The 27,559-nt window shown below is 39.3% G+C and overlaps 1 protein-coding gene and 1 long non-coding RNA gene across 2 annotated transcripts in view; one reads left to right on the top strand and one right to left on the bottom strand.

Moving 5' to 3' along the window:
* LOC122865018 overlaps positions 1-27,559 on the bottom strand; it is a 60,854-nt gene that overhangs the window by 7,264 nt on the left and 26,031 nt on the right. The window lies entirely within an intron of this gene.
* Positions 118-3,573, top strand: edn1 (endothelin 1). The gene is made up of 5 exons (XM_044172923.1): positions 118-627; positions 901-1,051; positions 1,452-1,601; positions 1,825-1,929; positions 2,508-3,573. The coding sequence occupies exons 1-5, from the start codon at positions 567-569 to the stop codon at positions 2,644-2,646; spliced, it is 606 nt and encodes a 201-aa protein (XP_044028858.1). The 5' UTR covers positions 118-566; the 3' UTR covers positions 2,647-3,573.

The following is a 27,559-nucleotide window of genomic DNA, read 5'->3' as shown; positions in this document are numbered from 1 at the left end:
TCAGCAAAAAAAAAGTAATTGAACTTCTACTTGAGTAATATTTAAGTCAAGTAAGAATACTTAATATATATACTTTTCTACACTAATGCTTTATAATACTTTTTTATTCAATGCTCACCATTAAAACGGGGAAATGAATCATGTTGCTTGACTGCCACCTGCTGTTTCAGAGATGCAACTGAGGCAACAAGAGGCGTCTCCCCCATCCACTAACTCAAACCCAAGGCATCTCAAAGTCCTAAACTTGACCAACACGGCTGCTTATCAGCGGCCGAGTACTAACAAACATCATTGTCTGGGCACAAGCCAAAGGACTAAACTTTGCGGCCCCGCAGGAGGAGGAGGGGGAGGTGGGAAGCACTTGTATAAAGTCAAAGGGCTGCACATGTGGGGCTACACTGACAGAGAGACTCCAGACGCCTCTGCGCTCCTACGTGAATCTCTGAGGACGATCACTGAAACACTTTGCGAAGGAGTGAGGGGCTACACTGGATGATACATTTTTCACTTCTGGAGGATTATTAATTTTCTTGAGCAACATTTTGTTTAAAGGAGAACCTGGAAAAATGGATATATACATTTTGATTTCCGCGTTATCAGTGATGTACTCCTGGATTTTGTGCACAGGTAACTTTTGTTTCCCCCCCAACAGCCAAACGACTAATTGTAGCTATTTAACCTGTGCATTAACACTAACTTTAGGTACATAATATACGTAATATTTGAATTACTTAAATTATTTAACAGTTAAAATTGTAATTCTGCCTCTGCAAAGTAGCAGAGAAAAATCTTGCTGCAATTACATTGGTAACATGGCGTTCGCTTTATGCATCTTCCTGACATGTAGCGTTAGATTAATAGTTTATATGCAGTGTTTTTATAACGATGATTTAATTACAGTCCTATCAGCGCCTTCTGGAGAGACACCCACTGCCTCCACCGCCACCCAGGGGCGCCACGTGCGGACCAAACGCTGCTCCTGCGCCACTTTCCTGGACAAGGAGTGCGTCTACTTCTGCCACCTGGACATCATATGGGTCAACACCCCTGAGTAAGTCACCATGAGCCTAATATCGTCTTTTAACAGTAGTGACAGATTACGTTTCTCCAGCAGCCCTAATAGAGAATGAGACATTTTATTTTCGACAAAAAACAAACAAAACTGAAACACAAAAACAATTTGACTAACGAGTAGCAAACAGTAACGTTAAGCTAACGATTTTGAGGAAAGGGTCGCCTTTCTGTTAACTTTTAGCGAGTGTAAATGAAAATAAAGTATGGTTTGACTTTGCCTACCTTATCAATGTTGGATACTTGTACTTTTGAAAAGTTAAACAAGCGTTTGACCGTCAAATATAACGCGTTCAGCGTGAATGTGGGTTGCAAAATTAACGGTGTTTTGACGGTTGATTTCAGTTGTTTGATTCGAATTGTGCCACTGTTCCATCCAGGCGCGTGGTCTCATACGGACTGGGCAACGCTCCCAGGACGAGGCGCGCGGTCGCGGACTCCATGGCAACCAGCAGCGGACCTCGCTGCCAGTGTCTCCGCGAGAACGACAACGCATGCAAAAACTTCTGCCGGCTGGAAAAACACCTCAGGTAACTTGCATTTTATCACAGCTTCCAAGACTTACAGGCAATAACAACTATTATTAGATTAGATTTACTGTCAGTGATACTAGAAATCGCCTGAGTCTATCATATTTGTGCTCGTTTCAAATCACATGTAAGAACACGTTTCGTGACTTAAATGCCATGAATGTGTCGAAACCGTGGGTTGAAGAATTGAAACGTGATCCTCGTCGTGTTTTTCTCCTCACAGGTATGAAACATCGCCAGACACGGTGATCCGCCCTGCCGAGGGCGATGGTTGCGTTGAGGCGCAGTGCAAACACAAGCTGGCAGCCAACACGGGCAGGATTAAGAAGTAAGACAACCCACTCAGACTGAAGGGGGATGAATACCTCCAAAGTCTATTTGCAAAATAAATGGACATGGCAATTATAACCTCACGCAACACTGCCATCTTTTGTAAGGCAAAATATCTCAGGGTAATGGGTAAAACCTGGTCAGCACGTGTTTAAGAGGCAGGAAATTTCGAGATTAACCCTCAAGACAGAAATTCCCTATATATTATGATGACTGAGCACCATTATGAATTCCATAAAACCTCTAAGATTGTATTGAATTTACCTATAGTAAGCTGCATCACTTAATTGTGAAAGTAATGTGGATACAAGAGCTCCTCTCTGCCACAGCTGCACTCATGTGCCATCATGTTTCAAACTCAAACCCTCTCAAAGTTTGCCACGCCATATGTCTGCACTTTCTGACACATTAATAATTGGAAACATAAACTTCAGTCTGCTCAAACCACTCAAAAGTGTGTTCTGCATGACACTTGGCGGTCTGAACGTGAGTGACAGCAAGCTATAGGTTTGCATTTTACATAACGAGAGAGATCTTCGGTTCGGATGTCTGATTGCCTTCTGTCTTTTTCTATAGGATGGAGAACAGCAACAAGAAACGGGTGTCGCCTCTGGCAACCCGGGCTGCCTTGAAAACCCGCCTGCTGCTCGAGAAGTGGAGGGTGAGACAGCGCCACAGGGCGAGAGCATGGGATGGCGAGAGCACGGCCTCCTAAAGACGACAGATAACCTCCTCACCTTGTCATACAGAGGGGGAATGGGTTTCATACACATGGGCCCTTCTCTGAAGTCATCAGCCAGTGGGGATCCATGTGGAAGACAATGGAGAGCCCAAATAAGGCCCGGCAAACGTACTCCATGTTGGCCTCATGGCTGCGGTGTCGCGAGGTGTCTGCAGCAGAGCAGAGTGCATTTACAGCCCGACTTGTTTGCTCTTCATCAGCCAGATGAACGAGGTCAAAGACAAGACAGGGAGTTCAGGTGAAAGGAGATATGGTGAACAGAGGACTTGGCCCCCCTGGTCTGCAAAATCAAGGACATTCATTGATCTTGTAGGTGGTCAGAGCAAGAATGTTACTCCGTTGGACTCAAGAAATAATAAAACCCAAAAAAAAAAATGCATTTCAAACATTACTGGAAGGATTTAATATAAATCCCTCTTGTTATAGAAAATAAAAATCACTGTTGTATATGGATGAAGGCTGTCCTACTTATTATATTTCAAAATGCCATTATTTTACTCACACACAGTTGCAAAAACAGACTGTCATGTCTACGTAGAAGGGATTTTGTGCCTTGTGTCGTTTTTCCACTGACTGAAACTATTTACTGCATTTTATGTAACAGGTCGTCTCCTGTGTGCCAGGACGCAGGTCACTGTAGCTATGCAGTACAGTAGCTGCTGGGAGTTTTCATGTGGATGTTATCACAGATTTCTTTACACTTATAATTTAATAACTATAATATGTTATGTATGTTGTTGCTACTATGTGTTTTATTTATTTATTCTTTGTAAACATTGCAGTTTGTTCACCATATTGGTCCGTCACGTTTGGTTTGTCATTTCTATGAAATGTTTTGTCACCAAGGTGCCACATTTTGGCCTTACTTAAATAAATCTTTACACAATTATTTAAAAACAACTGCTCAACTCTGTCATCTTTATTGTTTCATATGCTGTGGTGTATTCTGTGTGCAATGACTTTGATCTTTGAAGCTAAAATAGGCCGGAGAAAAGCAGCGTTTCACCATCTGGAAATAGAGGATCTGCCAGGCCAAAATATTCAAAATCTTTTGTGAGCATTGAGTTTTATAAATCAGAGGTGTAACAAAAGCAGATTTCAAGTCGGTAAATGAAATACACAAAGCAAAAGTGAAAGAGAACCGAGTGAGATTAAGTGTGAGAGATGGGGATAAGGAGAGAGACAGACTCAGATGTGATAACAAGAAAGTGTTGAAATGGAAGACAACAAGGCAAAGAGCAATTAAACCGCGCTAATCCCGCCCTTTCATCCCTGTGCCAAAGCAGAGTATACACTGCAATTTCTAAATCAGCTGAAAGTGGATTCAAGGTTTCTTTCAAGCAGCTTGGATTTCAAAGACACATCCTGCACGTTGTTTGTTTTCAGCACTGTAATGACCTCCTTTGTTTTAAAATACTTTGAGATATCTACCATCTTCCAACCTGAGATTTTACAACTCTTGCTGACAAGTGACTCACCTAAAATTCAACAAAGCCTGAGTCACTCTTATGTTATTCTCTTTACCACCTGCCCTGGCCTCTCCGCTCACCTCTGATTATTGCAGATAAGGGCCATTATTTACAGCTGTTGTCCCTTAAATCACCCTTCCCCACTCCTCCTCATCCTCCTATTGCCTTGCATCTGTTTTTATCCTAATTGGCACCAAAAACTCCTGGCACCGCCGCAGATATCTTTAATTTCATCTCGGCTCATAAATCAACTTCATTTCATTCCAGTAAATCACTCATGCAGCTAATTTTGCTGCTGTAAAAAGAAAACCCTTTATCAACGAAAATGCCAGCTTTGCAGGAACTAAGAGAAGTGTATTTTAAAGATAATCAGATCAGTTTAAAAGTAGGTTTTAGCCCAAGATGGAGAATTTTCTCAACCCATAGACGAGCATGTAATCCTTCAATTTATGTGAAAATAAGACTCACCCAGTAAGCATGGATTAGAAAATACGACTTTCAATCAGTAGAGCTGTAAACTCTTCGTTGGACAATGACTAAAGTAGATAGTTCTTAAAAGTTATTTCTATCATCACAAGACTGAAGCAGCGCAAATGTGTTGCATCAATCTGTCAGATGTGTCCCCTCTATATCTCAGTTGTACATATGTTGAATGTCATACAAGTTGTTCTTGGGTTCAGTTCAAATGTTGGTGCGCCTGAAACTCGCTCCAATCACTCGTCACAGAGCTGCTTGAACTGGCAGCGGAGAACAATCCAATGCAAATTGGTTGAAAAGTCTTATCTATCCAGCCCATTTAGCAAACAAATCCATGGTGGATTCTGTGCCTTGGGCTTACTGAAAGAAACGCTGTTGTATCTTCCTGCGTGCAGAGTCCAATCATAATAATACTTATGTCATATTTTCCAGACAGACCTACTTTTTGTTTGCAGAACAATTTTAAGACCTGTCTGCTGCAGGAGCCAGTCAGGACTGCAGATACAGTCCGAAGACAATAGAGAAAAAGTTCAGATGACATACAAGAAATGTGTTCAGCTGAATTTAATCCCACGATACAGGTAGAGTGTACACTAGCGCTTGCAGCCAAACAAACCTCCTGTTAATGGAAGTAGATCTGCTGATATTGTGCTCTCTTGGGATTGTAAAGGAAATGTTATCAAGTCGACCCCAGAAACCAGCATAATGCTTGATCCAGTAAGTTATTTGTCCACAACATGTTACATAACAAGTGAAGCTGAACAATAACAGTGATGCTTCCCATTTAAAAGTGGCTCCATTGCAACATTTCTCTACATATATTTCACTCAGGTTTATGAATATGATGCATGATGTAAACGTGACAACATGTTTGAATATTCAAATTCTTTACTTAAGTAAAAGTGACAATGCCACAGCATGAAAATACTCATTACAAGAAAAAGTACTGCATTTAAAAATTTACATGAGTCAACTTTCAGCAAAATGTGCTTCAAGTGTCAAAAGTAATAGTAATCATTATGCAGCAGAATGGTCCATGTCATTGTTATATTATTCTATATATTCATCAATCAAAATGGAGCTAATTGGAACTATTTTACATACAGTTGGGTGGTTTAATCTACAAAATGCATGTTCTATAAGCTCATTGTATGTTTTGTATGTAAAACTGGAATCTGAAAAGTAACTAAAGCTGTTAAATAAATGCAGTGGAGTAAAAAGTACAATATCTCACTCTGAAATGTACTGGAGTAGAAATATAAAGTGGCATTAAATGGAAATACTAAAAGTACAAGTACCTCAAAATTCTACTTAAGTAATGTACTTCAGTAACTGAACTTACTACTACTACTTTTCACCACTGACATTATTCTACCACACTTCTAGTGAAAATCCATATCACTACAGCCCTTTAAAACACGCTAACTTCATAGCTTGTTATCAGATTGCCTTTATCAAAATGCCTGCTGCATGTTTGCTTCTATGACTTGGCCCACTCTTATCTTCAAAATCATTACATGCCCTCTGCGTCATGAGGCAGCCGTAGCGCTTAGTTCTGCAGGAGCATTGCTGAAAGGAGACGCATCCATTTACCTGCACATTGAAGAGGATAGCAGCATGCGGACGGGCGCGGGACCCAACACAATGGCTCTTACCCTCTAAACTATGCAGTTCTATGTAAGGAACTCCCCTGAGACATTAGCTTTAGGCATAACTCATTAGTCTATTGAATAGAGCAAGCGCTAACATAATACCCCATTACACAGCAAGGAATCTCCTCAACTCCACAGGAATTCTCGAGCTCAGGAGCCGAACAATAGGACTCTGCGAGGAACGTCTGGGCGGGGAGGACTGGTCTCGACTTCTGACGTCTGACCAACGCCCGACTCTACCTCCACACGCCCTGTTTTCCAACTATACCTCTCCCAGCTGTGCCAAAGCATCTCAAGAAACCCTGCTGCTGCCCGACCAGAGGGGATTAATTACTGTGGCTGGCTGAGTCAAACTCAGGTTTCGGCTGAAAAGGTCATCAGGAATCAGCTGGATGACTGAGCACCACGAGAAACCTGTCAGGGAGCTTTACTTGATAAGTGGGGGTTGGGATGCTCGAGGAAGATGTTGCCCTTTTAGTGTCTGCTTTGCAAGAAAAAGTCAGACTGGCAACTTGAGTGGTTCTCCACTGTGGTTGATTTTCATTTGTCATCACATCTGGGCGAGAGGGGATGACACACTTCTCAGACAGCTGATTATGGGAATCTGTGCAGGTATCTCTCAGCACTTGTCTGCCTGTAAACCCACTTTCATTCCTACGCAACCCAGCTACTGCCTCCCTCCCTGCCAAGAGCACAACACATACTGAAAAGTATTTTCTGAATATCCCTGAGATATCAAAAAAATGTTTTGCTGACAGACATGAATGTGAAGATGAGTCATGTCTGCAGTTATGCTTCTGCTCCTCCCTGGCTTTATTCAACTGTACTGTAGTTTGAAATCAAAGAGTGAGGGGCCCTGTCAGCCATTGCTCATATGCACATTTGGAGGGAATGCTGAGAATGCAAAGAATTATACAACAAGTTTCAGGAACAGTTTGAACTCTGTTGTCTAAAATTAACTCAGTCAAAGTCAGGGGTGATGAAAAACATTTTCCATAGATGGATAGATAAATAGATAGATGTACTTTATTGATCCCAATTTGGGAAATTCTTGTGTTACAGCAGCAGGTTATCCAGGAATTGCACGAGAACAGTAAATACACATATCAACACTAGAAAAGAGAAAGATATATCAATAGAAAAAAAAAATTCACCATGAGCAAAGTTATTGGAGGAGCAAACAGAGTGGAGTTTGGTTGAGACAGAAACTATAAAGCTGAGATTTCTGAGACTTCTCTTTTAGACAGAGGTGAGGTGTTGTAGAGAGTTATTGCTTTGGGCAGAAAAGATTTCCTGTATTGGTCCTTGTGACAGCGAAGCTGAACCAGTCTGTTAGAGAAAGTAGTCCGCTGTCTGTCCAGTAGGTGGTGGAGAGGGTGGTCAGGGTTATCCATAATGGATAACAGTTTGTTCAGTGTCCTCTCAACCACAACTTCAAAAGGTATCTGATTTGCAGCCAATTTCAGAGCGAGCCTTCTTAATCAGTTTATTAGGTCTGTTGGTGTCGCCGGCTCCAATTTAAAAAAAATATAACACACGCAAACAAGACAGCAAAGGCAACACACTTCATGCATACAGATAATAAATGCATGTCAAAATATGCATTTCTTTGGCACTCCAAGTAATTATTATTTCCATTTTTGTTGAAGTGGCTAACAGGTGTTAGTCTTAAAGCATTCCAGATGGAGTAATTTACCCCGTCGAACATTCATCAATGTCCAGCGAGAAAAAGACTGAAGGTGAGCTATCTAGAAGTACAGTTTAACCTCGGTGAAAGCTTTACAACAATAGAATTAACTTCAAAGAGTCATATTTTAAGTTATTTTTAGTCATGCTAGCAGTGTTGCTCTAGGGATGGAAGTATCTGTCAGTCAACCACTTTGGTCCTGAAACGTCTCAACAACTACTGGATGGACTGCCACAGAATTTTGTACAGACTTCTTTAACACCACCATGAGGTTGACATTTTTGGTTCAGAGTGAAATATATTGACAACTGTTGGATGGATTTTCAGTCATAATGATAACAGGATTTTGTATAGATATTGAAGGTCCCCAGAGGATGAATCCTAATGACTCTGGTGACCCTCTGACGCTATGAAGAAGTGAAAGTTTTTACTCATTCAGTGAAATATCTCAACATCTACTCAACGGATTGGTACAAAATTTGATGCAGACATTCATGGTTCCCAGATGATGTATCCTGATGACTCTGGTGAACCTCTAACTTATCCTCTAGTGCCACCAGTGGTGTGCACATTCATGATCCCCTCAGGATGAATTAATAACTCATCTAGCACCATCATCATGTCAAAAATTCTATTTGACCAATATTTTGTTTTATGACCAAATGCATGCAAAACTAATGGCCTTCCATCAGCCTCAGTTGTACTTTGTTTAGTGCTAATAAGGTAATGTTAGCATGCTAACACAGTTAAACTAAGATGGTGAACATGGTAAACATTACACCTGCTAAACATCAACATGTTAGCATTGTCATTGTGAGCATGTTAGCATATTTAGCTCAAAGCACCGCTGTGTCTAAGTACACCCTCACAGAGCTGCATTTCATACAGGCTAAAACTGTTGCTAGGTTATCTTATTCCAATAATAATGTGCCACTGATAGGATTGTCCCTTTCGGCTTGAGGATTTTGACCCATATTTTTCTCATTGCTATAATAACAGTACAATAACAGTAAGTGCTGATATATTGGACCTTGAATAAACATTACACTATCTGAGAAAACATTGTACTGAGCCAACACTGCAAACAGACAGATATCAATCTGATTTGGGTTTCCAAAGATAATTTCACAGAAAAATACATAAAAGAAATGGGGACACATTTACAGTAGCATGCATGGCAACACGTTATTAAGAGCGTCTGTGTTCCTGTTTGTTTTGCTCTCCTTTGTCACTGTGTTTGTTTACATTACTAGGCAGATGGAGATGAAGCTTTTATTCTATCATTCTCTTTTCTTGCTCGGCCTCTCTCAACACATGATCAAAATCCCTTCTGAAGGATGCATAGGGAAAATGTTGATAGACATTGATGGTGTGTATAAAGCGGTGAAGCTTTTTCCTTTGTGTGTAAATCACTTCAAAAGACATTTTCATTTGTTAATGCATGTAAAATATAAAAGCCATTCATCCATCTTTATAATAAGTGGGTTTGAAAAAACAACTTATTTTGTGTTAAATGCTTGAGTTATTCAAGCATTTTTTATCTGGAGCAACTCATCCATTAGTACACACACTGTTTCACAACACATTCTGGCAGTCTAAACCAACGTTCCTTTAAAATCCTATGTGTCACGGTGCAGTAAATAGCTTGGGTTTCCAACATGTCAGTGACTAGGGAAGAAAGAAAAAAGGCTTGTTTTTAGCTTGATGGCAAACTAATTTTGAAATGATCCAATAGATTCTGAAAGAACTTCAAAAATCTAACCCTGTGCATAACATTTAACTGTTAAACTCAAATGAAAACTTGAAAATCCACTGGAATTTTAGTTACACAACTGGGGTAACAATCTGGAAACTAATGCAACCACTCTCGTATCTGTATGTTGAGTATGAAGCTGGAGCCAGGGTAAGATTAGCTTAGCTTAGTCACTGCATGCTCCAGGCCAGGAAAGAGTCAGGCACATAACCCCCTGTAAAACTGCAATTGTCATTTTTATATTTTGGTTTTTGTATGGATTACACAAAACAAGATATAACGTAATTAGTGAACTTTAGAAGTGCTAGTAGGTGTATTTTTCTTACCGTTGGACAGAGCCAGGCTAACTGTTTCCCACTGTTTCCAGTCTTTATGCTAAGCTAAGCTAATCATCTGCTGGCTCCAGCTTCATACTCAACATACAAATATGAGAGCGGCATCGATCTTCTCATCTAACTCTCAACAGCAAATAAACGTATTTCGCAAAATGTCAAACCACTGCTTTAAGTACAGAGTCAGGATGTGGTTAGCCTAGCTTAGCATAAAGGCTGGGAGCAGGGGAAACAGCTAGCCTGGCTCTAAAGTTAAAAAAAAATACACCTTCCAATACTTTTAAAACTTGCTAAATAACATTGTTTGTCGATATGTGCATAAACAGTAATGTAAAAACAAAAACACTTGTGGGGTTTTTGATGCATTTTTTAATGTCTGTCAGAGCCATTTCCCCCTGCTTCCAGTCTTAACGATAGGCTAGGCTAAAAACATCCCAACAGCGCACAGGCATGAGATTGATATTTATCTTTAATCTAACTCTCAGAAAGAAAGCGAGTGTATTTCCCAAAATGTTATGTTTTTTTGTCATATTGTTTTTTGTTCTTTTTTTTTTTTTACTTTGGACAGAGAAAGACTAGCTGTTTCCTCCTGTTTCTAGTCTTAATGCTAAGCTAGGCTAAACACGTCCTGAGTCCAGCTCTGTACTTAACGCACAGACATTGACATAACTGTATCTCCTAAAATGTTATTTTAATTTATTTATGTTAAACTATTGCTTTAACAACAGCATCTCTGCCATCCAGCTGCCAGCAACAGCCAACCTGGGCTGGGACACCAGCAGCAAGAGTCAGGGTTGTTGTTTTGACAAGACGGCTGCCAAGCGATAAACTTCCGGGCTTAACTCATTGTGTCAAGTCTTTTTATATACTCAATCATCATCCTCTTTAGCGTTCATTGTATACGATCATGCCAAGATGATTGTTAATGTTGGGGCCTGGAATTCTGCATTGACCTCTATTGTCAACAACAACAAAAAATTGGTTGGATGTGACAGCAGTTTCACCCAAAACAATAACACATGCTGCTGCCCACTATGATTCAACTATGCACTAGGATTCCTAATATCTCTGGAGATATTTTTATAGCCTCATAAATTCAGCTGCGTTTTTGCACATTTTCTTTTTACAGAGTCTCATGAAAATCATTTATCATTAAGTTATTTTTCAAAGAGTCACTGATAATCTTGTCCCAATAAGGTTACATAACATGCTGACATTTGTGCTTGTAATTAATGTTGTTTGAAAGAGTCAAAACTTTCTCCAAGCCTTTGTTGCAACAGGTAGCACAATACCATCAGGTCACTTTGTCATACAATCGCAGGTTTGCTGTAATGTTTGAAGTAGAATTAACAGAACAAATTAGCTGGCTGCTGTAACCTTTAACATGTATCCAATTTCTTTGATGTGTTATGTTGGATTGATTTAGTTCAGTGGTAGTTCAGAGATTTAATCCCATCCTGAGGCGGAAAATAAGGGAGTAACAACAATACGGGCTGAGCTGCAGAATGAGTTCTATAAATACGGGAGCTCACAGGAATGAGAAGACTGTTGACGTGTGTGCACTGGTAAAACGTGGACGCAACCCGGGATGTAAACATCCAAATTCTTTGAAGTGCAGAGCAGTGCAGGCCAACAGGTCTGTGCAAAGTGCATTCACAGGAATGAACTGTGGCACCTATGAAAAACCAACCAAACTCAAAGATAGATTTTCCCTTAAAAAGGTATAGTTCAACATTTTGGGAAATACACTTATTTGTTTTCTTGAAGCAAGTTAGATGAGAAGATCGATACCCCTCTCGTAAAAATATATCTGTTAAATATAAGGCTACAGCCAGCAAGCAGTTACCTTAGCTTAGCATAAAGACTGGAAACAGGGGGAACAGCTAGCCTGGCTCTGTCCAAAGGTAACAAAATCTGCCTACCAGCAACTCTAAAGCTCACATTAACTCATTATATTTATGGCTATTTAATCCGTACAAGAAAAAAAGTGAAAAAACAACAGTTTGTGGTTTGACTGGGGTTTATGTACAGGACTATTTCTTTACTGGGTGTAGTGACTTCCTGGACACTCTACTAGTTGCCTGGCAACCTCATGGTGATGACAAGACTTGAGGCAGTCACTGCGCCCGACCAAGAAATAGTAATAGTAATAGTAAGAAACCTCAAGCAGAACCAGACTCAGGGTGGGCGGCCATCTGCCACTTGGGTTGAGTGAGTGAGAGTGAGAGAGAGAGAGAATACAGTAGCACAAACTTCTTAAATTTATCTTACCTTCAGACTGAGCCAGGCAGGCTGTTTCTCCCTGTTTCTAGTCTTTGTGCTAAGCTAAGCTAACCGCCTCTTAGCCATAGCTTCATATTTAGCAGACAGACATTGGAGTGGTATCAATTTTCTCATGTAACCCTCAGCAGGAAAGCAAATAAAGGTATTTCCCAAAATATCGATCAACGATTCCTTTAATTCGAATAGTTTTCAGAGGTATGAAGAGGTAAAACTACTAGACTAAGAAGAATAAAGTCTAAATAATAAACAGAATTTTGTGTTACAGAATTCAGGTTGGAAATAACTATTCTACAATCACTATAAACACCAAAAATGTACTACTTCTTAGCCTCTTTCCCTTTTGGAATACAACTCAATCAAAGAAAAGCTCACATAATTCTCAACTACCACATATGAGGATGTAAAGTAGCACAAATCAGAGAGTGAGTTACATTACACAGAAGACATGACCCATAACCTTAACCCCAATTAGCTTAATTAAATTACTAAACTAAATTACTGCACATACTGTAGATGTGAATGATACCCACAGCTTGGCTAATATCCTTAAAAATTATCTACACGGCCGAAGGGTTAAACACTTACATCACTGATAAACTGGGAGATTACCGTACATTAACCTTCATTTGGTGTGGTTATGAAAGCTTGTCTCTTTTTTGTCTCACTGTGTTTTTGTAACACCTTCACTGTGTTTTTGTAACACCTTCCAGACTGCAAGACAACACCTGCAAGACTTTCTCAAAGCGTCTGTCAGTCTGCACTGAGGCCCCACATGTCCCTACTCAATACTGAATACCACACTTGCAGCACCGGTGGAAATATGGTCAGTGCAGACAGTGCAGCTGCACTTTAGGACCGTGGTCTGACAGGTCCTCTGGTCCCATCACGTGAGAAATTGTAGAGATATGTGTGTATGATACAATGTGGTAGAAGAGCAATTACAGCAAAGAGAGAAACATAAGGGCCTTTCTAGCTGCGAACACTTTGATGTTTTAAGAAAAAGATCTAAAAATAAATGCACTAGACGTTTCAGTCTGGTTACTCAAACTATCAAGTGAAAGAAATGTCATAATATTTTAAGGAAGAACTCATACTTAGTTGAACACAAGAATTTCGTCTTGCATTTCTGGTCACAGTCGAAGCATATCGTTTTTGATCCTATTTAGGGTCAGCATTTTTTCCGTAATAGCCATTCAATGTATTTACATTTATATTACCTATATAGTAGTTTTTATTGGTAGTGCCAGGGTCCGCCATTCGTACGCTAAGGTTCAAATTGCCTACCTACGCACGAAGGATTCACAGGAGACGATGCAGCATGTAATCCAGTCTTGCTGTTTGTAATTATATCTAATTGATATCAGCCTGGCTATTGATTCTCCTAAATCTGTATCAGAACTGTAATAAGTTACTGTTAATGCTAACCGAATATTTCCTTCTGCCGCTGCTTCAAAGCAATCAACTAGCGAAACATGGTGTGTCTTTTATTGTGAAGCAGTCACAGGAAATGCAATGTACTTGTAACAGAGGTACGTAATGACAGTGGTCATTCATCATCGGTAATTTTTGCCATCTTTTAACAGCGGATCAGCATTAAATATTCCAGGGAGTAATGTGACTCACTTCTTTATGAAAACAATTTGTTTGGCTGCACTGTAAACAGACCTATAATATTAAACACTTGCCGTTACTACCTGTAACCAAATCAACCAGGACTGAAATCTTAAGGATTATAACTCTAAAAAGGAAGTCAAGCTAAACTATTAATCAAATAAATGCAACAGAGAAGGTTTCAGTCTGGTTATTCACATCAAGTGATAGAAACATCATTACTTTTAGAAGGAAGTTGCTCTAGAGCTCAACTGGTGTAGCTTGAGTGAAGTGAACCTAACAATCAGACTCCAGCCCTGCAAATTCACTGCACAAGAATTTCCCCTGGCACTTCTGGTCATGGTCTGAAGCAAGACTGGAAAAGTAAAAACTGTCAAAGCTGCAACAGTGGAGCAATCCTTTTCTGAACTAAATAATGAAAAATACTTAGAGAGCAGCATGAAGCAAGAAGGTAATCCTATTTAGAGCAACACTGATAACAACCTCTTTGTACTTACACATAACACCTCTCATTATCTGATCACCTCAGGACTTTCACGTCACCTTTGCACAACTCTTATTGAACTACCACCACTTGCTGCTACAAGTCTAACTGTATTTGCACTCCCACCGATTACATAAATAAATCACTTTGAATAATTTTACTACCTTTACTTTGATTCATTTAACAGGACCTAACAGCTTTGTTTTCACTGAACAGCTTAATGGTACATGATTATATTCATTCTACTCTACATGCTCCATACTAGTTTTTATAGTTTATTTTATACATTCATTCATCTTCATAATTCATCTATGTACACTTTGCTATTGTTTGCACTTTCTGGTTAGATGCTGAACTGTATTTTGTTGCACTGGAACTTAAAGTACTCTGTGCAATGACAATAAATCTAATCGAATATGAAGGACATTGTTGAAGATTTTATACAAACCATAGCCCACTGGATGCCATTTAAATAGATAATAGTGTTTTTAAGGGGCATTTTTGGGGGATTTGCAGAGCTAGATTTTCATGAGACGTGTGCAAAACGTATTCATTTTGTGCTTTTGTGCAAAAACCCGGCACCTTTTGCAGTTTTGTGGTCGGTGGTGCTGAGCTGTTCTTCTGTTACTAAACCATGTCTAGCCTGAATCCCACTTAAAGTCAGCTAATTTGATTATGTGTCTGTCTGCAGTTTCCAAAGTGTAGCCTGCACTCTACAATTCAGCTCATTGCCTGTAAAATATCTACTTCTTTGGGGCAGTACTCGTTCATGAAAGGATGAAAGGAGCCCAACAAAAGAAAGTACACTGTGGCCTGTCATTACTGTACAAGCAACACACACAAAAAGGAAAGTGTTTAGATATTCTGCTATCACTCCATCATCCCTGACTCTCCGCTACTACAGTCTATGTGCAGCTCTGATAATGTCGCTCTGCCCGGTCGTTGAATAATATACCCTCTCCCTCACTGCTTTGGTGCTATCTCCCTGAAACTAAACAAGATTGTGTGCACCTGCAGCATACTGAGGCAGACGTTCCCAAACAAAACTCAAACTCTGTCAACAGCTGGTGAGTCAGCTGTCAACCACCACATCCTCAGACACCTTTAACCCAAACAACAAGGAAGATTATCGCAACCCTGAGTGAATTTCAGCCTATAATGATCTATCTACCAGAAAATGTGCCATTTGGAATGACAGTAAGAAAGAATATTACATGCTAAGAATGAAACTGGGATGGCAATATATGAATCATTTTGTCTCCAAAAGGCTTTCAAATGAATAGTTTGACATATTGGGAAATAAGCTTATTCCTGAAAGTCTTGTCGTCGCTGTGAGTCAAAACTCCATGAAGTCACTGCTCCCAGCCAAGAAATGGTAACACCCATTAAAACCGCAATTTGTCGCTTCTATACATCAATTTTTTTTTACGGATTTAGCAAATGAGATATAACATGCTAATAATGAGCTTTAGAGGTATTGGTAGGTGGATTTTGGTACCTTTGGACAGAGCCAGGCTAACTGTTTTCCCCTGTTTCTATTCTTTATGCTAAGCTAAGTTAACCAGCTGCTGGCTGTAGCTTCATATTTACTGTACAGACATAAAAAACATATTTTTCAAAATGTCCAAAAATTTAAATTGTGATTCAAGAGTGCGTAACTCATGGTACAATATCAAAGTATTCTAGCCGAGTTAGTGTCCACAGGTATTAGATGCACCAAATGTGGACAAAAGAAGGAATTGTGATACAAAGAATCATGATCAGTTTATACTTGGAGATAACAGGAGATGCACAAAGACATGTGTTTTAGACAAATCTACTACGTAAGGCCAGTCTTAGTTTTTCTCTTAGACTAGTAGTGTAACAGAAGTTGAGACAGCTGCACTAAATTAATTACTGACTCATTTTAAGCTTTAAGTTCAAACTTACCCACTCCACCCTCAGGCTCTCTCAGACCTGCACTTTCATCTTAAAAAAATAACCCTAACCACAACTTAGAAAAAAGAAGAAGAAGAAAACATGGCTCATAATTTGTGGTTTTCTTCCAATTTGTAGAGCAGTCATACACACAATATACTACATATATTTGGTCTGATAATGCTTCACGGATCACTGATTTTCTGTAGGAAACCATTCCTGTAACTGTTAAAAATTAATCCACACGGAACCAGTTTCCTGCTGGAGTGAAGAGAGATTTAATAGTATCAAAATTCTTGTGACCCCCAGTAATTACAATGGTATCAAGTTGTCGTGTTGTGAATTTAAGTGTGGAAAACTTTTGTATTCTGTTTTTAACTGCATGTAGGAATTGCCAACAGGATAATAATAATATATCTCAGACCTATTTATTTTTCAATTCTAAATATATCTTATCTATATGTATTAGCATTATACTGTTTTTAGTCGAATGTGACTGCTCATCAAACATTTGGACACTAACATAAGGTTTCCTCATTTGGGTCGGGGGTGTATTCCTCAACAGTAAACTACTGTAGGTTAGGTTTAGATGATTACATTTACAAACATTTTAACAATGGCACAGCAACTACACAACTATACCCACTTACTGTTACTATGGATTTATTGTTTTATTTCAGACAGTATAACTGACTTGTGTTTAGGTTGGTGATTGTGATGCCTTTTAATTTACCATGACATCATTGCTTGGGGCTAATTTCAACAGGGAAGATTCTCTGTTGGTATATTTAATTAAAAATATGAAACCTTTAGAGATACAGAAATGTGTAAAATAATGAACAAACCATTTTGAAAACTGATTAGTCATTGATGTAATTTATCCAGCAAAAATACCAAATTTGAAGACGTCACATCGGGCTTCGGGGAATTGTGATAATCTGTTTTGACTATGGGCTTTTTTGACATTTTATAGACTAAATGATTAATCGAACAAATAATCAACAGATAAATCGATAATTAAAATAAGTGTTAGTAAAAACTAAGGACGATGGTAAATCTCTCCACAGTCACATTTGGTTTTTGGCTTGACCTCATCAGATCTCAGGTCAGACCTCACCCTCCTCTCCTGCCAACCTTTCATGTGTTGATGAGCAGATGAGCCCTGCCTCATCTGTGGGACCCCGATGCACTACCTGATCCCACAAGGGGTCTTGAACCCACCATGCCTTTATAAGGGCTATTTAGGACGCATATTCAGACCATGATGACGACCTCTGGGCAGAGAGGGAGGGGCAGGGGAACAAAGGGTTAACCTAAACCCCTCCTGGTCTGAATGACCTCCATTTGACCAATCTTCACAAGCTGCTGAAAAATATTATGGCCAACCACTGGGAATGGACACTTGAGGGCAGCGATTGTGCCACCGTAGCACAACAACTGAAGTTAGAGGCCACATGTCAGGCTTCTTGGTTCTATACAGTATATATTAGACAAAGATAACTTCTGATGGTCTCTAACAGGGTGAACTAGACTTAAATCTTACTGTATGTACTGCTTAGCATCTTGCAGCTGGGACAGTATCTGACAGCTGCAACATACATAAACTATTACTGCACCACCTGTGAATTTGCAGGTGGTACAGTAATAGTTAACAGGTGTGACCCCCAACACCATCTGTGACTCTATGACATGAAACTGACTATAGATAAGGAAACTAGACCTAGTTATCACTCTGGAGGTTTATGTTTTGGTCTGGAATAAAAGGAAGATGTGCGTCACTCTTGTTTGGGTGCTGTAATAAAATTAAATATTGAACAAGTACACTGCTTTGTCGTAATCGTCTGACATCACACACTGTACCAAAACAGTGCTCTTTTGGATGAAAAGTCATGAAATTAAATAAAACTCGCTCCTTGTCAGCTTGTAAACACTGAGCAGCATGTTCCATAATATTGAGCTTGTTCCTATGAGTGTAGTACACACAGTACATGGAGACAGTCTACTTCAAGATAATTATAAATTGCAAACCAAGTACAGTACACAGTTGTAAAAGTCTAAATAAGAAAAGTGAAAGTCTAAAGCTCCAATAGCGGCCCCGTGAGGTTGCAGTGTTAATTCTTATCCATAATACAAACCTGTGTCCCAAATTTATACTACGTAGTATACAATAAACAATACTGATAATTACTACTAATTGTAGCGGTATTCCGTTTTAGCAGGTTGTTGCAATATACAAGAAATCAATGTACTTTTCTATTTTGTACAAACGGGATATAATACATAACATCTGCCAACTAATGACAAACTGCAACTATGAAACACAGCTGCCAATTAAACTCCACAAAGAGAAAGTAGAATCCAAGGATTTAATACTTTTTTTGTTCCTTGGGCTGTCTCACCATCATCTGCAATTTGTTTTAATTGCTGCAGTTGTAATTTTTTTTTCTTTGTGGGACAATATTGTCCATTAGGTACATGCAGGAGCTCGTAAAACTTCATGCCAATTTACCTGCTCGATGTATCATTTACCTTCAGCTCAAATGATCCATCTCAGGGATCATTTGAGCTGAAGGTAAATGATACAGGAAAACTTATAGAATATCCAAATTGAAAAGAGACCATCCTCGGGGGAGCTTGAATGAAATCTGCTCAGAAAAACAGAAAAAATAAGAAAGAAAAAAGTATTTGTCTTAGTTTTAATGAATGAATATTCACAGCCAATCAAATGGAAATTCAGCAATTAGATTTAAGATGCCATGTGATGGACAAAAGGGTTTTTAAAGGGTTTTTCGGACCTGATTGTGACACTAAACAAAAAGGTCAGAGGTCACTAAAAACAACTCTTAAACCACAAACATTCTGGTCCTGAAAAAGAGATATAACTAGAAACGAGTGTCACAAAAATGTCCAGTTTGCGTGGCTGAACACAGCAGGTTTTTTGGCTCTGTGTCAGACAGAGTTTATTTAGTGATACAGCACAGACAACTGGCACTGCTCTTTGTCTTCCTTTCAGTCACTGTATATATAATATATAAGATAACTTGAAATTGTAGCTCCGCCAATGATCAACACTGATATTTAACTCTCAGTGAGACACTGAAAGACTGCCAAATCAGTGTCAAAGTCTGCTGTATTACTGTAAGCTCTGTCTCTGCAATTTTAGGTTTATTGTGTCCTTTTACAACACAGTTCTTACTCTTGTATAAGACAAACTGAAAATAATTAGTCTAGGAAGAAGATCCGTTTGCCTCACCCAACACTGAGGTAATTGAAGCACAATGTCTACACACTTCCCATTAAAAGAAATTACAAAACTTGTTTAGCTGGTTATAAATTATATGCTACATATCATCTACCGTGCTTGGCTTTGCAAATCATTTAAGTAGAACACTGATGTCATATTGCTGACATTCTTTACAAATTGCATATTTAACTGTGTTGCAACAAGTGACTTACTTACAAACTAAGTACTGGCAGCATGAAGCCACTGTTTTCTCACAGTGTCACAAATGTCTCGGAGTTTCTCTCCTGGGCACTATGGGCTCCTAACTGGGCTGTCCGACCTGGACATCCACTTTTCAGACCACACAGGTAATCACCGGCAGCATCAGACCACCAGCAACGAGTGACAAACCAACTGAGGCTGAGTAGAAGCAGTTTTTGATCACAACAGTAGTAACAAGACAAATATTTCCTCAGTAAACTGATAAATATGATAACTATGATGTTATCAGCGCTCTCTTTTTATACTCTGCTTTTACAGGAACAGAACAACTTTCTTCTAGAGTTTTCCACAACTATGTCTTTCAAACAATGTGGGTAATATAAAAGGCTCATTAAGATCGATCATGACATTGTGCTGTTGTATTCTTAAGTTGCCACACCTAACACTTTCATCAGATTTGAAGATGAAGGCTGACACATGTGCAGGTACACACTGTACTGAAGATGTGAAAAACAATACTTAATCCAGAATGATTATTATTCTGATGAAAAGGCGGCAAAGCAACCGCACACTAATCTCCACTGCAAACACCCAGTTTATTTTCTAAGCATTCAGTCACACTAACCTTTGTACAATAAGAGCATCTCTCCACGTAGGAGACCATATTTTGTTACATAATACAAAATATGCATTCAAACATGTCTCTGATCTTTTGAGTTTTTGAGGAATTGAGAGACAGATACATACTTCTGTACCATGCATCCAAACATTTGCCCTCCTCTGAAGAGTGTGACCACTGATGACTACTGGTTGCACCTGGTAGAAACTAGATGTTTACACTACGTTTTACGACTGACGAAGACAAAATGAATTCTAACTCAGCTCACCAGTTCCAGTCTTCCTTATGCATTACTTAATAGCCTAAAGGGGTGGTTCAAAGGGGAATGTGAAAGCAAAGACTCGAGCGGACGTGAAAGGACGTGAGTTCACTCTAGGTGACGACAAATGCCAGAAAAAACATACATTTACATACGTTACAAGTCCTCTAGAAGCTGGAATCATGACACTTTTTTGTCAGGAGAAAATGAGAAAGATGGTGGTTGGATGGTCAACAAATAATCTGTTTGTTTGAAACACCGCTGCTCGCTTCCCATTTCCTACCGACAGTCAACAATGGTTTCTTTTAACCATAACCACAATTGTTCCTTAACCAAGACGTTTTTGTGCCTAAACCCAACCAAACCATAACCACAGCGTTGTCAGATCATAAAATATATGGCGTTATATTTGCGCCTCATTCCTGAGCGAGCAATGGGAGATTTGAAGCACAGAAAAATATATTTTGCAAGCACATAAATTATATTTTGTAGAGAAATTATACGCAAACAAAAAAAAAAAAAGATTTTGTTTGAGCAGACAAAAATGTAATCTGTGCTCAATAAATGTATTTGCAAGTTTGCTGTCAGAGGCAAAGTAGGGCAGGTCTTGCCTTTGCCATAGTGGGACTCGCAAATTCAAGACGAAACAGCCAACCAGAATTTACCTTCTTCAATTCTCCGATTGGCTGATTTTGTGGCACATTGTAACGCTGTGTCAAGTGTCAAACAAAATTATTTTTTGCTTGTGTATAATTTCTATATGATTTATTGATATCTTTTCCAACCGAACTGTAACACTTGATGTCTTCTTGCCGATAAGGATGTCAGATCAGAAAACACTTGTGTTGTTCTGGAGGATTATTACAAACAATGTATTTTGTAATTTAATTTGGAGGACTGTGTAATGTGCAGTTTTGCAAAAACGTTCTTCTCTGAGGATTGGGTTGTTCCAAAGAAGACATTTTTCAGAGGTGAATTTTAAACGTCTGTTATTAATGAGACAGAACATACATAAACACCAGTACGGTCCTTTAAGACAGTTTGGCATTCCAAGATTGTAAAAAAGTTGTCAATGTCAATGCACCGGTCATATTTGTTTAGCTGAGCGTATCTTGTCTGTTGCTCCCATTGAGTGTTGTTGTGTTCTTCAGTCTGCCGTGTGGCCTGGGGTCCAGCTCTTTTATCTCCTTAGTAAAACATCTCACATCAGCGTTCTGGCCAGTGCAATGCAGACATCCGGACAAATCAATGTAAATTTCCCTTTCATGCTCACTTGCCAAAAGCCACAGACAGGAGGATGCAAACTGGCTGTGTGTTTGTCTGTAGTGAATAAGGCCAGAGGACAGATCGCTTTCTACACCCTCTTAGTCCCTTGACCCTTTATCTGCCTCGGGAACGGGACTGTGAGGATGACAGCATCATGATGAAATGGCAGCCTTTAGAACTGGGAGTGAAAAACATGGCATGATTTATCTTGGCAGCTTGTTTGTTTTTCTTAACAAGGCATTTAGGGACCAGGGAGTTAAAAAAAAGTTATGTCCTTTGTAGATAGGAGCAATTTCACCGCCAAAATCAAAACAGCCACTTTTCAAAAGTGGCTGCTGGGAGAAATGCTGCTGAACACCAGCGTCTCGCCTCACCTGAGTGACTTGTGTTGTTGTTGGAGAGTGAAAAGACTGATGGTGTGACAGTTTGAGGCGCAGTGGAGGACTGGTGGTTAAGTGGAAGAGCTTGAACACTTGTTGATGTAATGTTGACGTACCTCTTTATATCTTTTCATATATATATATATATATATATATATATATATATATATATATATATATATATATATATATATATATATATATATATATATATATAAATAAAAGCAGCCTTGTGGCTGCTTCCCAAAGAGGAATTATTTAAAAATTGGTCTATAGTAGGCTGATAATCAGACACAATTGCTATTATGTTTCAATGAATTAATTTAGGCAGACATCAACAGCTGTTGCTTTGCAGTTTTTCATGACAGTCAAAGAAATATGCCAATTTAATAGTTTCTGTTAGTCTTCCTACAACAACCTACACAGCTACATTGATGTCATCTACATTTCTCTTTAGTTTCATGTCACTATTTTTTCTGGATGTAGCTAGGTAGCTAGCTAGCTGTGTAAGAAGATGACGTCTCTATTCTTAATCTCGCCTATAAAGCTCTGATTGGTTGACTGTTTTTCCAACCAAGGAAACTGCTATCAATGAGCACAACACCAGACCTATTTGACTCTCTCTAACGAATCAAAAGATTTAGGCGGTGATTCAGAGGTCTGGAACGAGGCTAGGTCTACATCCTGCAATAACTGATCATTTGGCTAAATGCTGCCTGCTGCAGGTGGAAACAAGGTTGATGAGAGCCTTGACAGTGAATCAAAACAGTAAAGTTGGCCGGCTGTAAAACCAAAACAATGAGCTGAAAGACTCTAAAGCGCTCCATAGACTCAAGAGCACCTGCAGAGTCAGGTGATAATTCTATGCAGGTTCGTCAAGTGAGCCCTTTCACATCATTTGATGCAGTGTTTATATAAAAAATATTTACAAGTAACTATTACATTAAGGGATCCAAAATTGTCCGTTGCTAAATATAAGCTACCAATTTGATTTTACTATGTCATCCAAGGAGGAAATGCTTGCAGCACTAATGAGACTAAAATAGCATAAATCTTTTATTTTATATACTTTTCATTAGAGAATACATTGACCAATTTCCAAATGTTATTGTCTACTACTGCATTAGTCAGTTGCTTACACATGAGTTTGCCTGTGTAATTCTAATTCATCCCAGACAGTGTGTTTAAATTATTTTTGCTTTAAAAAGGATAAGGCTGCCGATATTCAATATTTTTGTTAGTCAACAAACCCCATGAAAAGACCAAAACAAACAATATGTTGGTCCGTCTCTCAAAACTTTCCGATTTCACTACCTTGTCTGTGGTTCTCAACCCCAAGCCCATTTGTTCTTACTGAAGACAACATCTTGTGAAAATGGGTCACAAATATATACTCTCAAATTTAAAAAAGGCTCAGTAATTTTCTGGGCACAGTAGGTTTTAGCAAATGTTCCTCAAACAGGAGTAAATAGTGCATTTGGGGACTATTTTCAGCTGCAGATAATGACAACCTCTGGCATCAGGGCAGTGTACATGGGATTGACTCAAAATAAAATACCATGGCAATGTTCATGGTAATGAAGGGGTATGTCACCTAGTGCAGCAGTGTGGCTCACTGATGTGTTTTAAAAGTTTTTGTTTTTCTTTAATAAATGGATTGTCACCACAATAATGTTATAAAACCCTGTTAAGAAAATAATGTCTCTATTTTTTGTCATTTACAAACTGGAAAGAACTGGATTCCCCTGCACAGGAACCAAGTTGGACCCCATTTCTCAGACTCAAACTATTGTGTTAAATGCTTGGTGGTCACTGAACCTGAAACGAGGACGCTCTCCTGAAAGGCTAGGGGAAGACAAAAGTCAGGGACAAAAGGCTGAAAGAAAGAGATGAATGAAGAAGAAAAAACTTGTCCAGGAAGGTTAAGAGTGCACAGTGCCAGCATGGGGTAAAGTAGAATCAAGTGGGCTCAAAGCAGAACTACAGTGGGCCTGTATTAGCGTACATTTCTTCTTAATATGGCATTACACCTACATATTATTAATAATGAGTGAATTTACAGTGAGCATGCTGTGGTGTGATTTTAACACCTCGTTTGACTAATTGCCTGGACTACTTTCTCCCTGGCTGTGGTGAGACTTAAAGAGTTTCCCCACGGGAATCAATAAAGTATTTCTGATTCTGAGATTACACCAGTATCCTGTTGTTATTTCAGCACATTTAACCATGGTGATGTTAATCGCTTGCTTACGATAAACCAGGGTGAGGTCTCAACTGATCTGGAGATAAATGCCTAAAATACCTGAAATCCTCAGTATTTATGGTAATCTTAAGAATAGACAAAAAGGCGAGAGAGACATGAAGATGCAGATAGTATCAGATGAAGCTGTGATCCTGAATTCTGTTTTTATCCAAACACGCCTACACAAAACACGAGTAGCACAACAGTTATTCCATTCATGCCACACTCATCGCAATGATCTACACTTCCAATGATGCAACCTTAACTGAATATGAAAGTACTGTAAAATCACAACTAATGAGCTTCACTTCTTCCAGCTCATTTGATTTGGTGAATAGAAGCTGATGCAGTTTGTTCAGTGCAGTTCACCTGTGTATGGTGAAAACATTACTGTTGGCATGTTTTGTTTATTAGATACCAGGAAGTTTTTTTACTGAACAGACATCCATTAAAAAAACTTCAGAAGCTCGGCTTTAAAAGGAATAGTTCAACATTTTGGGAAATACATTCATTTGCTTTCTTGCTGAGAGTTGACTGATTGCTAAATGTGAAGCTACAGCCAGCAGTTGATTAGCTTAGCTTAACACAAAGACTGGAAACAGGGGGGAAACAGCAAGCCTGGCTCTGTCCAAAGGTAACAAAATCTGTCTACCACCACCTCTAAAGCTCACTAATTAACAAAGTTATATCTTGTTTGTTTAATCTGTACAAAAATGGAAGTATAAAAACAACATATTGCAGTATACAGGGGGTTATGCGCCAGACTATTTCTTGGCCGGGAGCAGTAACTTCATGTCATCACCGTGAGGTTGGCAGACAACCAGCAGAGACTCCTGGAAGTTATTTCTCCCAGCCAAGAGCTATTCTGGCACACAACCCCCCTATAAAATGTCAAACTATTCCTTAAATATCAGTTTTATCATCTTGCAAATCAAATGATTTTGCATATCACTGTTGTCACTTCCGTCTTGGTGATTTTCATGTAGCTTGGGAGAAAATTTGGTTGCAGATATATTTACAAATTTTCTTGGTTCATTAAAGCAATCAGGAACCAATTTTCTATAATTTTATACAGAAATTATAGTAATAAGCAGCGGCCTGCTGTGGAGTCAGTCATCAAAACTAATGCTGTGCAGCCAAAGACTCAGAGAGCTTTATTTTAAATACTCGTAGAAATCTTGGCGTTTGCAAAGATACTAAATATGTCTGGCTGAATTTGGGGAAAATGTGTATAAAATGATTCATAAGACATTTATTGATGGAATGGTGTAGCTGTAAAAACATGGAGTCTTGGGTTTGAATATTTCACTCAGTGCAAACAACATATAGCTTCAATAAAGAGCTGGAACAAGCAGATACAGAAAATACAGTGCATCCGGAAAGTATTCACAGCGCTTCACTTTTTCCACATTTTGTTACGTTACAGCCTTATTCCAAAATGGATTAAATTCATTATTTTCCTCAAAATTCTACAAACAATACCCCATAATGACAACGTGAAAGAAGTTTGTTTGAAATCTTTACAAATTTATTTAAAATAAAAAACGAAAAAAATCACATGTACATAAGTATTCACAGCCTATGCTCAATACTTTGTTGAAGCATCTTTGGCACAAATTACTATTTTTGGGCAGTTTCTCCCATAGTTCTTTGCAGGACCTCTCAAGCTACATCGGGTTGGATGGGGAGCGTCGGTGCACAGCCATTTTCAAATCTCTCCAGAGATCTGAAAATGGCTGTGCTCGGGTTCAAGTCTGGGCTCTGGCTGGGCAACTCAGGGACATTCACAGAGTTGTCCCGTAGCCACTCCTTTGTTATCTTTGCTGTGTGCTTAGGGTCGTTGTCCTGTTGGAAGATGAACCTTCGCCCCAGTCTGAGATCCAGAGCGCTCTGGAGCAGGTTTTCATCAAGGATGTCTCTGTACATTTATGCATTCATCTTTCCCTCGATCCTGACTGGTCTCCCAGTTCCTGCTGCTGAAAAACATCCCCACAGCATGATGCTGCAACCACCATGCTTCACTGTAGGGAAGCATGGTGTACTGTACTGGCCAGGTGATGAGCGGTGCCTGGTGTCCTCCAGACATTACGCTTGCCATTCAGGCCAAAGACTTCAATCTTTGTTTCATCAGACCAGAGAATGTTGTTTCTCATAGTCTGAGAGTCCTTCAGGTGCCTTTTGGCAAACTCCAGGCAGGCTGTCATGTGCCTTTTACTGAGGAGTGGCTTTTGTCTGGCCCCTCTACCATACAGGCCTGATTGGTGGAGTGCTGCCGAGATGGTTGCTTTTCTGGAAGGTTCTCCTCTCTCCACAGAGAAATGCTGGAGTTCTGTCAGAGTGACAATCGGGTTCTTGGTCACCTCCCTGACTAAGGCCCTTCTCCCCCGATCAGTTTGGCCGGGCGGCCAGCTCTAAGAGGAGTCCTGGTGGTTCCAAACTTCTTCCATTTAAGGATGATGGAGGCCACTGTGCTCATTGGGACCTTCAATGCTGCAGAAATTTTTCTGTATCCTTCCCCAGATTGGTGCCTCGATACAATCCTGTCTCGGAGGTCTACAGAAAATTCCTTGGACTTCATGGCTTGGTTTGTGCTCTGACATGCACCGTTAACTGTGGGACCTTTTATAGACAGGTGTGTGCCTTTCCAAATCATGTCCAATCAACTGAATTTACCACAGGTGGACTCCAGGTGGATCAAGTTGTAGAAACATCTCAAGGATGATCATTGGAAACAGGATGCACCTGAGCTCAACTTTGAGTGTCATGGCCAAAGGCTGTGAATACTTATGTACATGTGATTTTTTTCGTTTTTTATTTTTAATAAATTTGTAAAGATTTCAAACAAACTTCTTTCTTGTTGTCATTATGGGGTATTGTTTGTAGAATTTTGAGGAAAATAATGAATTTAATCTATTTTCGAATAAGGCTGTAACATAACAAAATGTGGAAAAAATGAAGCACTGAATACTTTCCAGATGCACTATATATGTAAGACAGTCAGATCGTGTGG

This window comes from Siniperca chuatsi, linkage group LG17, assembly GCF_020085105.1.
Source record: "Siniperca chuatsi isolate FFG_IHB_CAS linkage group LG17, ASM2008510v1, whole genome shotgun sequence".
NCBI lineage: Eukaryota > Metazoa > Chordata > Actinopteri > Centrarchiformes > Sinipercidae > Siniperca > Siniperca chuatsi.
This window is presented reverse-complemented; position numbering and strand designations above follow the sequence as displayed.